This window comes from Phoxinus phoxinus (assembly GCF_949152265.1).
Source record: "Phoxinus phoxinus genome assembly, chromosome: 9".
Taxonomy (NCBI): Eukaryota; Metazoa; Chordata; class Actinopteri; order Cypriniformes; family Leuciscidae; genus Phoxinus; species Phoxinus phoxinus.
In genome coordinates this window covers 7,294,824-7,314,662 of record NC_136884.1, presented here as the reverse complement: position 1 = coordinate 7,314,662, position 19,839 = coordinate 7,294,824, and the positions used below count along the sequence as shown (strand labels likewise).

The 19,839-nt window shown below is 37.7% G+C and overlaps 3 protein-coding genes across 6 annotated transcripts in view; all 3 read right to left on the bottom strand.

Annotated features, from left to right (window-relative positions):
• stab2 (stabilin 2) overlaps positions 1-3,623 on the bottom strand; it is a 30,790-nt gene extending 27,167 nt beyond the window's left edge. Inside the window, exons 1-3 of the mRNA XM_079624423.1 lie at positions 3,450-3,623; positions 2,599-2,726; positions 1,732-1,838 (exon numbers count right to left, since the gene is read on the bottom strand). Coding sequence (XP_079480549.1) covers positions 1,732-1,838; positions 2,599-2,726; positions 3,450-3,536 — 322 coding nt within the window. The 5' untranslated portion in view covers positions 3,537-3,623. The remainder of the gene's footprint in view (positions 1-1,731; positions 1,839-2,598; positions 2,727-3,449) is intronic.
• Positions 3,624-8,253: 4,630 nt separating this feature from the next.
• wnt16 (wingless-type MMTV integration site family, member 16) lies at positions 8,254-13,788 on the bottom strand. The gene is made up of 4 exons (XM_079623511.1): positions 13,498-13,788; positions 13,107-13,333; positions 11,006-11,292; positions 8,254-9,420 (listed from the first exon to the last, which is right to left on the bottom strand). Exons 1-4 carry the CDS (start codon positions 13,587-13,589, stop codon positions 8,956-8,958), a joined length of 1,071 nt encoding a protein of 356 aa, XP_079479637.1. The 5' UTR covers positions 13,590-13,788; the 3' UTR covers positions 8,254-8,955.
• Positions 13,789-15,255: 1,467 nt separating this feature from the next.
• The window catches only part of cped1 (cadherin-like and PC-esterase domain containing 1), a 53,488-nt gene continuing 48,904 nt past the window's right edge, over positions 15,256-19,839 (bottom strand). For all 4 annotated transcript variants that reach the window (XM_079623276.1, XM_079623273.1, XM_079623274.1 and 1 more), the window contains exons 17-21: positions 19,396-19,616; positions 18,714-18,815; positions 18,437-18,524; positions 18,196-18,342; positions 15,256-16,477 (exon numbers count right to left, since the gene is read on the bottom strand). In XM_079623276.1, coding sequence (XP_079479402.1) covers positions 16,238-16,477; positions 18,196-18,342; positions 18,437-18,524; positions 18,714-18,815; positions 19,396-19,616 — 798 coding nt within the window. In that variant the 3' untranslated portion in view covers positions 15,256-16,237. The remainder of the gene's footprint in view (positions 16,478-18,195; positions 18,343-18,436; positions 18,525-18,713; positions 18,816-19,395; positions 19,617-19,839) is intronic.

Genomic DNA, 19,839 nt, shown 5'->3' with positions numbered 1-19,839 from the left:
AAACAGGTTCAGTATAAATCTACAGAATAATTTTGCTTTCTGCCATTCAGATAAATCTGGTTCTTTTGTTAAATGTGACCCTGGACAAAAAAAAAACAGTCTTATGGCTAATTTTTTTTTAATTGAGATTTATACATCATCTGAAAGCTGAATACATAAGCTTTCAATTGATGTATTGTTTGTTAGGATAGGACAATATTTGGCCGAGATACGACTATTGAAAATCTGGAATCTGAGGGTGCAAAATAATCTAAACATTGAGAAAATCGCCCTTAAAGTCGTCCATTTATGTTCACGATTGTGCTGCATTGAGTCACAAAAAATGTTTTATATATTTACGATAGGAAATTTATGGAACAGGATCTTTACTTAATATCCTAATGATTTTGGACATTAAAAAAATCTATAATTTTGACCCATACAATGTATTGTTGGCTATTGGCACAAATATACCTGTGCGACTTATGACTGGTTTTGTGGTCTAGGGTCACAAATATGAAATCAGATACAGGGAAAAATGCATTTCCTCTCATAATGCTTCACCAAGCTTTCATAATGCTGACCCGTCTCGTAGACGCAAAGGTCAAATCATTTAACTCTCAAAGAACAATGCAGGAAGTTCTGCTGATAAGAGACCAAAGAAACCAAGACAACGCATGTTAACTTAAGTGCTTGACTCAGCGAACTCATTGTGGGATCTGTGTGAGTGCTGACAGGCAGAGGAAATACTGGAAATGAGACCTCCACAGCTTGTTGGTCAGCACATTCCAGTGGTACGGAGGCACAGATCTGCCATATCCCTCTCAGAGGGAAGGAAGTACACAAATCCCTTGTTCCACAGCGGCTCAAAACTTCCTCTCATAGTGTGTGACAAGACACACAATAATATGTCACATGTCAGTTTATACTTATTGACTGTAAAGCTCCCACAGGAAAAACAACTGTGAGAAACAAGACCGTCATGGTCTCATAACCACATAAAATGTTAAAAATGGATAAAGTGTGCCTCCAAAATATCAACAACTGTGGAAAGTCACATTCATGCATATAGGATTTATATCCCTAGTCAAAAATTCCCCAAAATAATGCTAACAGAATTCCTATCATTATTTGGAAGCAGTCCTAAAGGGTCTTATTGGGATCAAATAAGAATTCTTAAAGAGTCACATAAGATCCTGCTGGATAAACTAAAATTCCTACTCTCTAGTTTATTTCTTCTGGAAGTTCAGTTAATCCACTAGGATCATATTTTATTTTTAGAGGATGGTTTCTTTTAATGGTAATTTGATCTCATTACAACACATTGGGATTGTTTTATGACAGAATTTTGATGAATCGTCATAAAAAACAATTTATTAAACATTTATTAGCATTCTTTTAGGATTTCTTGAAGTAGGAATGATAATATTAAAGTTATGTTTTTCCACTTCTTTCTCCAAGAGGAGCCATGCTTCCCCTTACTTGTGTTGCAGATTTTGCGGTCACATAAAGATAGTTCCTGTCTAACTCTTCCGTTCAAAATATTCCCTCAGTGCATCTTCCCTCACAGAATGACGGAAATGACAAATGCCATTTAAAATGTGTTAGATAATCAGATAAGAACACAACAATCACTTTTGGGCCATACTTATCTGGTTTAAGAGGTTATTGACGTCATAGGTCTTCTATGGAACAGAATTCAAACACAATTCTACACAAAACAGAATTCCTCTTCAATGACCTGAAACTCACCAATGCAGTCATTGCCCCAGTAACCTGGACAGCACTGGGGTTCCACCGTGTCTTTGTAGCACTCATACGAACAGCCCGCCACAGACAAACTAGGTGTGATTTCATACCTAGACACAAATAGAGAGATTATTATGTAATTATTGCCTTTGTATTCATGCTATATAGCATAACCCTTTGTTTATGCACAAGCGAAACACCTCACCTTGTCATGAAAGCTGTTTTTTTTTTGGTCTGATATCAAAGTATGGTATTTAATTTAGGATAATTCAAAGAGATTTTAAACAAATTGCAGAATATTATTTTTCTGGATTTTTGATGGCAAATTTTTTTTAATAGGCTATATTAAAATGATAATAATATTTCACAATATTACCCTTTTTTACTATATTTCTTATTTTAAAAAATTCAGCTTCGGTAAGCATAAGAGACTTACAGTACATTAAAAATCTTTAAAATCACAAATTAACTACATTTAAAAAATTTCAATTTAAATTTTTTGGATAATTTAAAGACTTTTTACTCCTTTACGATCCAACGATCCAATCAATTCCCAAAGGACAAAATCAAGACCCGCCCTACATTTTTTACTCCGAGAAGCTGTTTAACTCAGATACACGTTATAATAGGGAAGAAAAGACTATCGCCACTTCCGTTTCCATAAAAATCTGCCACATGGGGGTTTAAATTAATATTTTAGCAGCATGACCTATGTATGTTATTTTAAATAAGCTGAACAAATTCTTGGATTTGCTCAGCAGATCTCTTCCGCCAAAATCACGCATATGAACATTCCATTCCCTGCGCCAATAAATGCAGGTTAAATAACTCACTCAATGAGTTGTCATGATTGAAACATATATACCGTACCTGCAGTCTTTTGTGCTTTTCCCTGGTGGTTTCTTGGTGTAGCCACTGGGACATTTCACCAAAAGCGTTATCGAGCAGGAATGACAGGTCGATTTAGTCGCCACCTGGATGTTCTTATCACAACGGTTCTGACCACAGATACCAACACAATCACACACACAAACACACATCCGTAGCATATTAGTTTTCACACAAAAAAAGAGTGTTTAGTGCCGACTCTTACAGAAAGGCAATTATTCTCTTTCATATGGTATATCATGTGTGTGTTTTTTTAAACAGTAAAGCTGGCAAACACGCTGGATCTTAACACCTGTCACTGATTTTCCAAGGAGATTTACCTGATTCGTTCATGACTTTACAGCTGGCCAATGACATTCTCAGGATTTTTTTACCCAGCATTCCACGGGACATCTCAAACGATACATGTCAAATCAGGGAATTTCTAACTGAAGATTTGCTTATATAGTTAATGCATCTTAAAGCAATACATGTACTACATTTTTCAACTGCAGCCACAGAAATGTAAACATTCTCGTACTAAATATAGAGAATGTATCCCTGGAAACGGATATGGACATTAATATCAAAGCAAACTGCATGTTTATGTTGTTCTGCCAGCTTGTAGACTGAGTGGTATCTATATGTAAACAGGAAATTTCCAAATGAGACAGATTTCTACTGATTAACCCTGGAAAGCATAAGTACAAATTGTCCAACAGAAAGTAGTCTAAAACAAACTAATTATTTTTCCTCTTCAAAATACTTTATTTTCGAAAATATTTGTTAAAAAAGATTTTTATAAGCAATCACATATTATACGCATGATGCGCGAGTATGTGTGTGACTCTCACCTGTGATGTTGCACCAGCCACCCAGAGCATCTCAGACCCCAGCAGCAGGATCAGACCTCCACAGATTGAGTTTAAGATGAACTTCATGGTAATAATACTTTCTATTTCTGTCTCACTCACCCTTTCTTTCTGGCTCTCTGAGGTCCTTCCCCAGACTGTGGCCACACATGCTGGCCTTCTGCCTTTTCAACAATCCCTCCCTCTCTCTTTCCTGTACCACAGCAACACGAGAGTCAAGAGGGCAAAACCTTCCCCTAAAAATTCGGACACATACCTAAATCAATTTCACGTTACACTTAAATCCTTCACTCTTTCATTAACATGTAGACCAGAGAAAGACATTAAACAGAGAAATATTTTAAATTATGTTGTGTTGAGATGACAAGTGCACTGCAGATGAAGAATAAAAAAAGAGAAAATCATATTAAAAAAATATTTTCAGAACAATTATGTACTCATTCTTAACCTTCACAGTCTCTTCATTTCTAGGTTACAAAGCATCCGCATCAATGGCCTATTTATGCAGTTCTTTGAGGATTTTTTTTTTCATGTTTTCCCCTCTAAAATATTAATCTGTTGGTCTTAATATATACTTAAGTTTATTTTGAATGGTTTAATGTTTGTCGTACTGTAAATATTTTATTTTCTTGTTTTAAGAATATTGTTTTTCTAACATAATCTAGCTAAATTTAGTGAGGCTAAAGATTAAAATTTAGAGAGAGAGAGAGAGAGAGAGAGAGAGAGAGAGAGAGAGAGAGAGAGAGAGAGAGAGAGAGAGAGAGAGAGAGAGAGAGAGAGAGAAAACTAATAGGGGTATAAAAATAAAAATAGTTCAAGAAATACACATTTATGAGTCGACTTTGAAGTAAATTAATCTAATTTGAAAATGTCTACGTATTTTGACTGGAAAATCTGAAAATCCCAGAAAAAAACATGCTGATTAAGAACATGATTTTTGCAGGATTAAATATTGGTCTCATCAAAAAGAGAGAAACACCATGATTTTGGCATTGGTGCAACGCATTTACGATTCTGAATACAAAATGACAACTTTTTGCTGAATAGTTTACGGAATTCCAGTTGACGCAGTAGAAGGCTGGGAAGAAACTGGTCGATTTCCAGAAGCATTGAAAAACATGTGTTTATATGAACTGAACAAATAAAGCTGAAGGCAGAAGAATCACAGGATGTCCTCACTCATAAATAAGCCAAGTGGTCAGGTGAAGATACCCTGTCACACACACACGCTTCCTGTATGTATTGCTGCATCATGACTTTCCTTCCATAGTTCCAGAAGGTTTATAGGAATTACATGTGTGTGCACTGCATATATTTGGATATAGGGAGGTTAGTATGTTTTATAATCATGATGTGCATTTAATGCTTTTCAACTTATTCATGTTTTGCTTGTTGGTTTTTTAACTGCTTATGAAAACAAATTACAACCTTCATGACCACACACTCAATTGTCTCTTGAAGCCTACCATCCAAAATATATTTAAAATGGTCCTCTGGAAACTACCCTAAATGGACTGACTCCCAACCAGCTGTAAAAAATCTAACAGGGTTTTATCCCATATTTAAACTGTAATTGACACCCCAACCACAAGAACACAATGTGCTATACAATATGGCAGGCCAGGCCTACTAGCCATAAGAAGTATACGTCAGTTTCTTACTGTTGAGGGACAAATTTGCCAACGAGCCAATAATAATAGTGAGAGCTCGTGCACAATGCCAGGTTTATTAGAAAGCTAAATTTGGGTTTTAAGAGATATGATACTTTACCATACAAACGCGTAGGGACCTTCTGATCTCCATTTTGTTGTTGTTCAACACAAATTCCTTGTGTTGTTTTTAGTGGCAAAATTAGCTCTTTCGAGGATGGGGACAATAACTCCGAATATGGAACGCGAACGTTTGAAACAATCTGTATTGTATAAAGCGCTAAAGTTAAAGGTGACCACTTGACTTGAACGGGGTCTTTAAACAGAACGCGTGATATCTATGTGTCTCTGGTTGTGTCAAAGGCGGCAATCAATTTTGAACGAGTTTCTTTAGAAAGAGTATAGCCACGCACGTTCTGGCCGTGTTAAGGAAACAATTTTGAACATGTTTCTTAGTAGGCCTAGGCCTATATGAACATAATTTTTACTATGTTAAAGCATAAATTTTGAACGTGTAATATATTTGTTATAGCTAATTGCAACCCTGAAAACGTTTGTCCACCGACCACCAATCATATTCAAGCATTGATTCAACAGCGCCCGTGGTATAAATAGGCATATTCTGTAAATTGCGACTTTCTCTTTTTTCACTCAACTTCAGAAGCCAGATGTGCGAACCGCATGAGCACTTGAAGTCCGTTGTCTGAGAATATTTTGGAAAATTAAAATACCCAGGAGGCACCATCTTATGCAGTTTGTAAATGATGTTGGAAAAACACAAGCACCATCTGCGTGAGATGATACTGTGAATCGCCTGCTACTAAATTACCTCCTTTCAAAAAATATAAGCAAATGTAAAAGGCTACATTTATACATGAATTTGAATGCAACGTCATGTGTGCTAATAACGTCATGTGTACCTCCTTTACATCATTTGTAAAATAATGCAAAAGAGTTTTATATAACTGTTTTACGTGTGTTTTGCATGTTTTCATTAACTTTTTGCCTAGACAGTATTCTGAAAAAATCCAACACAAACTTAAATGAATTTGATTATAACCAAAAGTTAACCAAGAGTGTGGGTGCTAAAAAATAATGATCTTCATCTCCCTCTTGTGGTCTTCTCTGGCAAGACTATGTGATCCACCAGATGGAGGCAGATACCATCATGTCACTGATGGATAGATCCATTCTGTTCATATTCCCCCCATACGTAGGCTATATAAGACAAGAAAAGTTAACCCATTTCATATATGATCAGAACGACTGATGAATTGTTTTAAACAATCACTTCGTAGCAGAATGGTGAGATATACCGGTAGTAAGAAACAAAGAAAAATAAAACATACAGAATGAATTAAGGCAGAGCAAGTACTAAAGGACGTGTGTAGAATCTTAACATTGACTACAGCAGTTGTTGTGGGAATTTTCAACATTTAAGCAACAGTTATTGGCAGGAAAACGGTGCCGCCAATCCAAAACCCCTCAGGCCTTAACCAACACAACCAGACACAGCCACGAGCCCCTACAGACTTCTGGGAAGGCGTATAGAGCATGGCACCACCCATAGAGCGTGCAGGAATGGGCCAGTGGAAAAAGCATGACTCTTGGCTTCGGATGTAATGCTATGCTTGGATGGACATAACTGATCATTCACATATGAGACAAAAGATGAACGATGATCAGGAAGAGAGCAATGACCCCGGTCTCCACAGGGCAGCGTGGATCAAACTTACATCCAAAACATATTGTGCGTGTGTGCATGTGGTCACACCACCCACTGTGTTGCTTTCAGTCTCTACTCAACAGCACGCACAGAATTTTTTTTATTTTTTGGAGAAAAAAAAATTATATTCATCTTACATTAAAGAAATGTAAAATATTGCATGGACATGCCTCAAAAACCTCTGGGACTCAGCAAACAGTAAAAAAAGGCTGAATAATTATATAAAAGTACTGATATTCGTCAATGACTGATTATTACTGAATTTCATCTGCAGAAATATTTGTCTTTGTTTTAACAGTTGTGGAGCTGCTTTTTCCTCACCAAACTACACTTCCAGAACATTAAGAAACAGCTTCAGCTCATTAGCAATGGCGGAACAAAACCTGAAAAGGCAATATTGAAGAACAGCAGGTTTAATTTGACAAATCATGATTTAACCATTAAACACATACTAAAAAGAATGAGAGAGGTGAAAGAAGGCACCGAAAGTCTGGCAGCCACCTGAGTGAGATGTTGGCTACGTCAGAGAGAACAGATGCGTACACGTGGACTCCTTTCGCCTGCATGATGTCTCTTTCCAGAATGGGTTGCCACCAAGTTTCCAGGGCTGAAGGTCTCAGCGCTGCTCCTGAAAACGTACCTGGAGAGTTGCAGTGATTAATGCAAGATTTCAATGGATTTGATTCGGCTTACAAGATGCTGTCTGTGATTGGTCAACGTGTTGCCCACAAAGCGAAGAATTAGCCGAAATTATGACAAGATTCGTAACTAGAACTTACAAAGAAAAACGTGTTTTTTCTTGGAAAAAAGAGTGAAGAGATTTTTACAGATATCAAGAAATATGTTCTATGGGGAACATACTATGTTAAAACAGTGTGTGAAAAGGCAACATTTCCAAAAGGGATTCATTTATTGGATGGAAGTGGGTTGAGAGAGTCACTGTAGAGAATAGTCTTAAGTGATTTTACACAGAAAAAATAAAAGTTTGTAAGAAAGCTTGATGCAACTTCCACTCAGCTGTAAATGCAACCACATGAGAATGAACAAGAAGGCATTCAGAGTGAAATCACGAAATGCAACGTGAGCGAGATTTTCCACCGACTTTAATAGATTTGCCAGCATGTGCAAGAACTCGCAGGAATGTTTCCTTCTGTCACTGGACAGAAGATCTCTGATATGTTCTGCGTGTGCTGCCGTAAATTGTCACCGTCCCGTTGCTTGGAATGTGGCTACATAAAAGGGCCATTTGCATTAGCATTTAAGAGCCTTTTAAGAGAATGCAACCATGGTATTTGGCACAACTCTGTTACTTCTAGCAAAGCACTACTTTTTCAGAGATGTGTGTGCGGGATTAAGAGGAAACGAATGAGACACAAACATCAGTCACAAAGAAAGACAACAACCATGATTTGTAATTTGGAATATTCATTTAAATTGTAAATTGATAAAGCTGCAAATGCAGAACACCCCCGTTCTCTACACTTTCGGGAATTATTAGAGTTTATTTGTTTAGGATGGAAGGAGCAGACGGAAAAACATCAACAGTCACAAGCAAAAAGAATGTTCATGGCCTCTAAAGAGTTTTTCAAACTCAAAAAAGAGGTGTAATTGTAATCGCATATGTCAATTGCTCATAATTTAATATATTTAAATGCAGAAAATAAAGCTAAAATTGCAGAATACATCCTTTGGGAATTATTTAGTTAAGGGATTCTCATTTGGAACCTACATATCAAAAATATCCTGGCATATTATCTACATAATTCCCATTATAATTCATAATTAACTGCCGTCAATATAAACCCCCAAAAAACTCATCTATTTACACTTTTCTCTGCAGTTCAGTATTTCAGCTCCCTTTACGCTCCAGTTATATTCCAGTCATTATATACAAAATGGCTTGATTCCCATTTGAAGCCCATGGGAAGAGTTACGCATGTGTACTTAACGGGGATTATACCATTTCTCCCAGGTTTTCGCTGTGGATTGCTGGTTGCCATGGATATTTTGTCAACATACTTGTCTGATAGGCCCGAGCGGCGCAAAGAAGGTCCACTTCCTCTCGCAAGGTCTTGTCTCAGGAGATCTTTCCATCCCTCCCCGAGTAGTTGCTCTACTTGCAAGTGTGCATGTCGTTCATCGTCTCACAGCGGCGACACCGAACGTAGCAGCACCAGACGAACTTACACTCGCAGCGCTCTACGTGTCGTACCACGTGTGTGTTGTAGCCCCGGCCACAGCACAGCAGGTTGCAGCCGTCCGGCCCGACTGAAGTTCTGTTACACCTGCGGCCCCTGGTCCCCGTCACGCCCAACCGTCGGTCCTCCAAGCAGTAATTTGGCGATTTGTTGAGGAATATTAACTCCTCTTTGGCGATCGGCATGTGGCGTAGGTCTTTGTCCTTACGTCGCACCTTACGTTTGGACCGCTCCACCACCTGAACGCTGGTCTCGTAGCGCTCCTTCAGGTAGGCACCCACACGCTCAAACGCGGCCATCGTGCGCCAACACGTCTTTACCGCACACGAACCCGACACGCCATGACAGCGGCAGTCTGTCAACATTGTTTTGGCCACTGCCTGCAGAGGAATAGGATACGGAGAGCATTATATCTGATCGACAATAGAAAGAAACTGAGATCAGGAGAGCAGCTTGTTTTTGCATGCAGACATGTGAACTGATTCAATTTCAGCCTTCCAACATTTTCGCAATTTATTTTGAGACTTCCTGGATTTCAGGCAAAAACGCGGAACTAATGTAAATCTCCCGGAGAGTTAACCCTGGTTGACTATAAACCACATTTCCAAGGACTATAATTTTTAAGGATGGTGATTTTATGTCCTTCCTTTCCTTCATGTTCCGCACCATAGAAGTGGAAGGAGTATTTTGTGAGCTGACGACTTTCATAAAATAGGAGCATTCAATTGGGTGAAGGATTACAGGGGGCCCTTCGCTGACTTGAGGGGAATTTTGTCTCGCTTAAACGCTCCTTGGTGGTTTCCAACCAGAGCTGTGGTTTAGGGTCTCCAAACACTTACAAGAGTTCTTCAGTCAAGGCTGTGGAATTCGGTGCAAATCATCAGCGTCTTAGAAATAATCAAGAACATGTGGAGAGATGTAACTCATTTGAATGACAAATTGCTATTTCTGTTCTTATTTGGTTGTTTTGAAATAGTTTCTATTGTCAGTTAGAACAAGTCAAAGATTCATTTGCTGGAGAAAACTGACATATTTTAAATGGTAAAAATAAATAAAGAGAGTATGCAAGTTTGTCATCTTGCATAAAACCTTGAGGTGATTGAGGAAACCTTGTGTTGGACCATCAATATTGAATTTTAGAGATGATAAAAGGCCGTTTATAAACGAGGCTGTAAGAAGACCTTGAATGCTTTATGAATGTTACAAGAATGCTGTCTGAGGCTGGACATTTTCTCCACTATCACACTTTTCATATTTTCTCCAATTAGAGTGAATTAGCATTTATATAGGGAAACATAGCCCTGAACTAAGAGAGCTCGCTAGTTCTTTTGCTGACTTTTTGAAGCAGGAAAGCAAAGTCACATGCAAATTGATCCTTCAACTTGACATATGTCACTCAAAATGTGAATGGAAAGGCAAGAAATTCTCTCAGTATGTCAATGAAGGGCAACCACCATGATTCCGAATAAAAAAAAATCCCATTTTCTCCATAGAAAAACATGATTATCATTTGATGATAACTATATAAGAGCTGCAAGTCAGTGTGATTTCAACTGAAAAATCTCAAAGGAGATCAAAGAAGTCCCGATGGAAACCGAAATTGCGGCAAAAGAGCTCAGCAATGACCACACACTCCCACGAAGCATAGTGAATTGATTACATCATTTGCAATACTTTTGGATTTTAGTTTATGCCTTCATAAAAGACGTTAAGTACAAAGTCTTGTACCTTTGTCTATTTGTTAAATTAATATACTTTTTTGTTACAAATAAAGTTTGGAATGTTATTATTTCTCTCAGGGTTGGTTGGTTTAAGTCCATGACTTCTTATTAAAGCCTTTATTAAAGTATTTTTTGAGATCTCTAAGGAGAATATTAAGGGAAAAAACAAGCGAGCAGTCACTGTTGTGCATCTCATTTCTTTCAACATTATTCACATTAGAAAGGTTAGTTCTGTGTCACCCACCTGTCTCCCAACCTCGCTGTTATGCTGGTTCATAGTGAGCAGGGCGTCCTCACCACGGGCTGATGTGTTCTTCACCGCATTTTCGATGAAGCGGCGGCTGAACAAAGTCCCGAAGGCGATGTCATCGGAGCACCCGCCCCAGTGCCAGCCCTCTGTAGGCGAACCGCTGCCCAACAGGCTCGTATCACACGAACACTCTGTCATATTTCCTGCACTGCAAGAGCGAGTGACTGCGTGAACCAGACCGGCAGCCATTACCGAGTAGATAAATGCTGTCTCCTTTGTCCCTAAAAAAAAAAAAAGAGAGATTGTAAGCAAGATGCCGATCAAGTACTTACAAATGTTGAAACAACCAGAAAATATGGGAATGTAAGACACCCAGCAGGACATTTGTGAAAAGGGTCTCAGCGCAGCAGTATCAGAGCAGAGGAGTCTGGGAATGTTACTTACATTCATACAGAGAAACACTGATATCACACTATAAAAATGAGCAAAAATGTTTGGCTGACTTTTTTTTTAATCATTATTAATTATTGTGAGAACAGATGATGCTATAAAAATTCTGGGTTACACTTTATTTAAGGTGTCCTTGTTAGAATGCAATTACACATTTAGGGTTTGGTTTAGGGTTAGATGCACGTAATTATGCAAAATATACAGTTAACTACACGTGTAACAAGGACACTAAAATAAAGTGTAACTAAATTCTTAACAGCCTTTTGAAAACATGTGGCTTTTAAAATCACTATGTTGCACATTAAAGTAAATATCTCTGATATGCTTTTCATGGATGGATTGTGTTTAAAGGTTATAACTATCATTTTAGACTATTTTTATTAGTTTTTATTAAAAATCACTTCATGCCTATATTATTTATTCATAAAAGCATGCATGCAGTTCTTGCTAATTTTTAATAGCTTGCATAAAATTATATTTATAACACATAACTAATTTCTGAAGAAATTTGGTTTATAATTGGCTTTAACATGGCAAAGTAGATTTTGTTAAATTACTAGAAAATATCTGATCTTTTTCTATTACTTTCAAGAGAGATTATAACATAGAGCAAGAAGTCTAAGTAATACAATTCCAATAGAATTATAATTAAATTAGAATAGAATAGACAAAACACTGTTGCATTTGGGATGGTAAATTTAGTGCATATTTGTAGACATAATAGCAAGATGCCTATAAAATGATTTGTCTAAACCCCGGTTGTGGCAGCAGGAAATCAGACGTACAGTATACAGCAAGATATTCAGTTTTCTCTTGACTCGAGCTTGGATTTGAACTGCTCTGAGACAGAAACTAGGGGTAAATCTTATATGAATTCACAAAAATCAAGAAACACGTTCTAGCATGTCAGGCCGACTCTTTGTATTGTAATCATTCTAATCCTGTATGCATTAAATTCAGGGCCAGCTGAAGACCATAGTAAATTTAGTATAGAGATGGTTAACCTAAAACAGATGTGGGTTCACAGCTGTTCCCTAAATAAAATCTCCGATCAACACATAAATCAGCATATCAAATCAATCATTAAGTGGTCAAAGTAGGATTGACAGTCAATTAAAAACATTCAGATGCTTTAAACAATTACAAAGTGATAATCTCTCATTAACAGAAACTTGTTTTTCTTATGACAATTGAAGATACTAATTATTTTTTTGTTGAAGTGTTCAGTAACCACATATGTGCATAAAAAAAACTGCCTTTAGACATAATTTTATCATTGACATTTGAAGGTGAATAACCTGTAGACTAATATTGAAAGAAGTAATGTACTAGCAATACAGTGATCATCAAGCGTTTAAAGTTTGAGGATATTTCTACCTTTTTCAATGTATCATTATATCGATGTAATGATTTTTTATGAATGTTTTTAATATAAATTTTCATTCCCACTTTTTTTTTAAATGTAAAAAAAAAAAATCCTCTCCGTCCCCCGAAGTTTTAGTCGGGCTATTTTATCGAGATTTTTTAGATGTGCTGGTCAAACTTTGTATTATTCACTTTCATTAATAGTTAACTGCAAAGTAAAAAAAAAAAAGTTAATGGCCATTCAAATTAAAACTATTTCAATGTGACATTGCATGCATACCACTGGTGAGCTCGTAGCCGAAGACGTTGGGGTCCCGTCGGGTCGAGCAGTTCCAGCGTTCGTGTTTGAACTGCGTTTGGCACTCGGTGATGCCCAGGCGCGCGCCCTCTTTAACGCTCGGTAGAAGGTGCGGTTTGCGCGCGCACAGCTCCTTCTGCTTGTGCGACAGGGGCAAATGCGCGCAACCCAACTTCTCGGGCACTCCTACAGATGTGATGCCCAACCACCTGTGATGCGGAGCAGTGTGACACAAAGATCAGAAGCGGTTCTCCTCTCCTGTCGGCCTGGATTGAAATGCCATAACCAGGCCCGAGGAAAAGGAGACAATTTTCAAACATTTTTATTCAAACATTATTTGACAGTAAAAACGACACAGCACTTATATACTTACATCCAACTTCCCTGAGAGCACAGAGGGCAAACTGAGAGCCATATAATGAATAATTGGTAAATTGCATGTATTCCACAACCGGTATTATCCATGTCCACTTCATTTAACAAATCCCAAACTGAACGTTAGGACAAAGACGACTCATACCGGTCCACTACATCTAATATCTAGCGCATGTAATCCACAAACGGTGCTTTAAAATTCACAAGTCTCCTTTCATGTATCCATTAAGTCGCAGGTACGAAAAAAAAAAACATCCAACCACCAAGAAGTCACCTTCGCCATCACTGCGAACTCAAATAGACACAAACAGTTTATATACTGCTGTTGGAAAGCGCGCAACTAAACACGCTCATGTGCAGCGCTCCCACATCGTGATTGGTTGGAAAGGTTCCTTAATATTCAGAAGGTTCGACCGTTGTCAACACTGATTGGACAAAGCGATGTTGGCTTGGAGTTCGGTGAGAGAGCAAAGCGAGAATCAAGTACACTCGGGTTTTTGTGAGATTGAAAGGACCGTGTTAAGAATAAAAAGGACTTTAGTATTTAACTGAGCATATTTAACATATACTTAAAAAAACAAGGTGAACATAAAAGGCAGAAGAACAGAAACACTGATGTTTAGACAGGCTAAAACCATTTAAAATAAAAAATGTTGAGATTTAATAACTGCCCACCAACAGTGTTCAAATTATAAAAGCGTTGACTATTATACAATAACTTCAATATATATTATTATTATTATATTATACATTATTATTTCTATATATATATATATAGCCTATATATATATATATATATATATATATTTTTTTTTTTTTTAACTAAATTGGAAAGTTAGAGAATATATTTCATGTAATTTCGGCACGTTAAAGCGGAGCTTCACAAACGGGGGACTAGGATTTCGATTTTGCTTATAAAACAGAAATAACTAAAACAACTAGCCTTTTATTAATTAAACTTTCCAATTAAGAGAATACAACTCAATGTTTATAAAACAAGCACAGAGTATTTGCTACTTTGACGTGCAATTTTGTTTTCACCCATAGTTATTGATAATCCACTTTAATAATGATTTAAAGTTCATATTAGTCGAAACCACCATATTTCTGATTTGGAGTCGATTAAGGGGACCTATGGGGGGTGAAAAAAAGTTTGGGGAAAACTGCCTTAGATAATCAATAATAAAAAACATGAGTCTAAAGTAAAAATGTGATAAAATTGTTTAATTATATAATAAAAAAGCACTATGATAATGCTACAAAAAGGCTTTTTGAATACATTTTAATAAAAAGAGTTATTTTTCAGCAAACGTTTTTTTATATATATAGATCAAGAATAGAGCTTCTGAGCATGGTGACTTTTTGTAATCTCATTGATTACAATGACAATAAAGCTCTATTCTTTTTCAGCAAAAGTTTTATGTTTGCATGGACTACACATGTCAAATAATGTTTCTGCTAAAATAGCCTATGACCTAAATGGTAGAATCAAATTAAGAAGAAGAAGAAGAAAACATTTAATAAATTCAAGAACCAAATTTTTTTAAATTATGAAAATATACATTTTTAATTGTTTGTGATGTTAAGTTACATTTCATGTTGATTGTTGGAATCACACATTTCATGTAGGCTACAACCAGACAGATACCTTGGCACAGCCCTTCATAAACATTCAAAACATATGTAATAAATTGACCCTAAAACTCATGTCAATAAGAGAGCAATCACACGCTGCGGAATCTTTACGTGTCAACTCATGCGGGTTCATGGGTTCAATTATTTTACTTCAAGTAACGGGTGGGAAGATAAGTTGTTTTATGAGATATTTCAAATAAATCCTGCTATTTTTTCTCTCCACAAACCACTTCCTGTTTAACGTAAATTATGGACAACTGAAACATCATGCATTCCAGCAATTTAGAGTAAATCCAGCAACAATATAAAAATTCTTACCATCAAAAAAGTATAAATAACCTCTTTTTTGTAAACAGCATTTATAACACTTTACACAGATTATTATTAAAGGCACTAGAAAACACTGGTAGAAAAATAAATGTAGAAAAATGCGTGAGGAACATAAGACAGTAATACTACAACATAAAATATACTTCATAAGACCTTTGGCATAGAACATACTTCATAAATACTTGATGAAACTGGCATGTGAAGGAAAAGGGGGTGTAAAGCTAGACTTCAAAACATTGCCCGAGCTTCCATAAAAGTGACAATGTGTGGCAGGGTGACATCAAAGGCACTTCATAGCAGCTGCAAAACGTCCCCAAAACATATTGGGAACATTTCAGCCCATGGTTCAGCAGTAGCAGCATTGTGGGAATGTTGCATGAGCGTTGTAGGAAAGTTTTTGAAAAGCTGTTTGAAGACCGTCTCACAGTTTTTTCATCGGCGTCGCACTGCAGCCACTGCCTGCCCTTAAGCCACAGCTGCCAAAGTCATTTTGACAGGGCTTCAGGGGGTCTCATTGAACCCTCCACACCCCTTTTCCATCTGGATCGCTCTACATAGAAACACACATGCACAAACAGACACTCACCTAACTCGCCCTCCAATTTACCACTTTGATACAGCATATGGTTTAGTAGATTTAGATCGGTGTGCACAGTTTAGCCCTTTCTCAACACATTGAGCACACACACACATATATACACACATTCACACACACACACACACACACACACACACACACACACTAGCGTCACCAGCCGCTAAATGTCTTTTTGTCACTGTTGGCGAATGGTCCCGTTGACGGCGTGATTCACACATATCCTGCTGAGGAGGATCTCCGAGTACACCGCGTTCACTGGTCCCTTTACGTGGTAGGACAAGTCAGGTGGAGACGATGGATCCTCGTGCTGTTCAAGCCCCGTTTGCTCATTGGCCGGGTTCCCACTTTCTCCACCAAGCTTCAAGATCTTCAAATTTCTTTGAGAAGCAGCGGTTGGAGAGGGAAGCTTATAGACCTGCAAACAAAGTCAAATGTTCTTCAAAGACATTTCTTGGTCAATCTGATTTCTTTAGAATCATCTGAGCTAATCGATGATCCATGCCAGGGGTTTTCAAACCTGTCCCTGTCCCGGAGCACTGCACATTTTGTACGTCTCCCTTATCTACACTCAATTCAGGTCTTGCAGTCTCTACTAATGTGGTGAGGAGTTGAACAAGGTGTGTAAGATGATGGAGACATACAAAAATGTGCAGTGTGGTGCTCCAACACAGGTTTGAAAACCCCTGATCTTTGTCATATTATAGCATTAGTGCCCATTCACTTTTTCAGCAGCAGTGTTTGTAGAAGTTTTTTTTTTTTTAGTCTTCGTTAAAATTGTCAGGAACCAAGCCAACCAGCAACAAGGTAAATCACAAAATAACAACAATGCAAAGTTTATTTGAAGCAAAAAAAGTATTTGAAAATGGGAAAAAAGACATAAGTACAAGGCTGTGTACTTACAGGCTTTAATGAGGGGGGGGGGAAACTACAATCCCATGAAGAATTGCGAACAACAATCACATTTAAAATGGAGAAATATAATAGTATTAATTTAAAGTTGTTGACAGACAACAGACAGACAGGTCTGTCTTTAATGGTTCATAAATTATTGTTAAAAATCTTTTTCCTAATGGAGAAATACTCCCAGAACTAGTTTCCTCTGAGCACTAAATAAAAAAAATAAAATAATAATAAATAAAAAAATAAAAAACAACGGCTCCTTTAACACTTAAGGCAAAAGACCCTTATGTGTCGTTAAGTTTGTCTGGTCTAAATCTGCTGGCCTGATGTCAGATGTGGCCGCTCTACAGTGATATCAGTCCCATATGTGAGCAGGTTTGGTGTTTCTACCACCACTTCACACACTTAGAGAGCCAATACATCTGTTCCCAACCCGCCCTTTATTGGCTAATAAAAACCTGCCTAATTGCTAATTACTCATTAACTGATCCGCAAATCACATTTAGGGTGAAGTAAAAAAAAGGAATGGCTTCTCTTGTAAAAGATTTATGGGACTGGAAGGCTGGAAAAGTGTTTCTAGCAGGATCTAAAGGAGTGTGATTGGTAGAACGGTTTCATTCACACACACATGCATGGATCTAGAAACAATACAATGTCAATTAGATGTGCCTTCTGTGCAGTAAATTACATCCATAATAATATAACTACAGATACAAATTTACAGAATTAGCACCTAGACCCTGGTTCAACAACATGGTTATTCAAATAAGTTATGTTCTTTTGGCTTTAAATGAATAGAAGTGTCTATGCGAGGCAAGTCTTTAATCAGCATAACTTGACTTTCATTCATTTTAAATCATTGTGTAACACTTTTTACTGTAGTACAGAATTACTATTGAACAGTTTGGGGCCTGTAAGATTGTGTAATGATTTGAAAGAAGCCTCTTATGCTCAACAAGGCTGCATTTATTTCATAAAAATACTATAAAAACAGCAATATTGGAATAAAGAAATATTATAATTTAAAATAAAATCAAGTCTTCAGTGTCCATTGATCCTTGAAAATATTATTGATGATTGGAAAGAACAGCACTTCAAAAGAACAGCATTTATTTGAAATAAAAATATTTTGTGATATTATAAATGCATCATTTTATAATGAGTTCTCGCTTTATAAAAATAAGTTTTACCCCAAACATTTGAACGGTAGTTTTAATCTCTTTTTTCTTTTACCTCATGAAAATGGCAGGCACATCGTCCCTGCAGGAACTCCTTATAACGGCCCATAGTGATGCTGAGAGTGTCAATGACCTCAAATCCAAGATGCCTGGCACTTTCCAGAATATTCTTGTTCACATTATAGAGTTCTTGCACTCCATTCTAGAACCAATGAATGAAGATGATAAAGACAGTTAATAAATGAATGAACACAGACCGGATGCATGGACATCTCATGGTCTCCAGTGGTCCTTACCAGTGGAAGGGAGCGAATACCATCCACAGGCAGATGGAAACCCATTCCTAAAGACTTCACCACCACCATGATGTTCTCAAGACCCTCCCTTGGAGATAAATTAGAGATATGATGTGAAGTATTAAAAGCCACACAGTCAGAAACCACACAAAGCAAAACCAGCAATCTTAAAAAGGAAGAAAAGTATTAGCCATTGGAACTTTGTTAATTAAAATGTGGTCAACTCAAGCTAATAATGAACAGGCTGGGTTTGTGTGGCATTTGGGTACATGTTTACCTCTGTAAAACCTGTTGAATGGTCCTCAAATGGTTCAGGTTCAGCCACTGCACCCCTCCAGCGACCAGCACTGTCTGAGGTGAGTTCTCCAGGGGTTGTGACCTGTCCAGGTGGAAGTGGTTTTAAAGAAGAGGTTAAAGATCAACACCACATACTGAAAACATAACCAACAATCCATGCCATTGATGCCAAGAACTGACCCACAATTCCAAGTTTAAAAAAAAAATGTATTCAAACTGCAAACTGTTTCGTTTTATACCACTGAAACAAATCGAAATCATACAAATTAATTTCATTTTGCACAAATAAAGTGTCAGATCGTTCAAGCAGCTCCCAAAACACACGTCCCTAACAGATGCACACTAAAACACACTCAAACACAAACACAATCACATCTGTGCGGCATATCCCACCCTTCTGCCCACATCAGTAGCTGTGTGAGATCAACAGCGCGCTGAGCCAGCAGCGGTTACCGTCCCTGCTGAGATACTCTGATCTGACACACAGACTCCCAACCACATACAGCCCACATCCCACCATCAAACACGCTGCCAAAGTCATTCAGTGTGTTAACAAGGCCTTTACCACCGACACCAAACCCTCACATTCACAGCTTAATGGGTGTAATCCACATGGAGAGAAACGTCCTCCAGCGTACACACGCACACGCGCACACACACACCTTTCTAGAAGTTGCTGCAGAGCTCTTTGGAAGGTGGGTCTCTGGGACTTTGGCAGCCAGAACTGTGGGTAGTAGGAGTAGCTGGCGATAGTTCGGCCCTGGTTCAGGTTGTGGTAGATGATGGTGTCGTGGGCCTTGTCCCAGTCCTCCAGCGTAGTGTTCACCCTTTCCATCAGGTAGTACATCATCCCTCGATTGGTGGAGTCACCGATAAACAGGACCTGGGTGAAAACATGCACATACGTCAGATGTTGTAAGACATGGACTGACTTCTTAAACCCAGATCTTGTCAAGTCAAAAAATAGACTGCACAATACACACAATCCTCCATTTAAAAGGCACAAGTCAGACATTATGTGTTTTACTATGTATCTTCTTTTACAATCTTTCCAAAGGGTTTTCAAAACATAATAGCGGGGTTACCAAATTATTATTCTGCTGGTC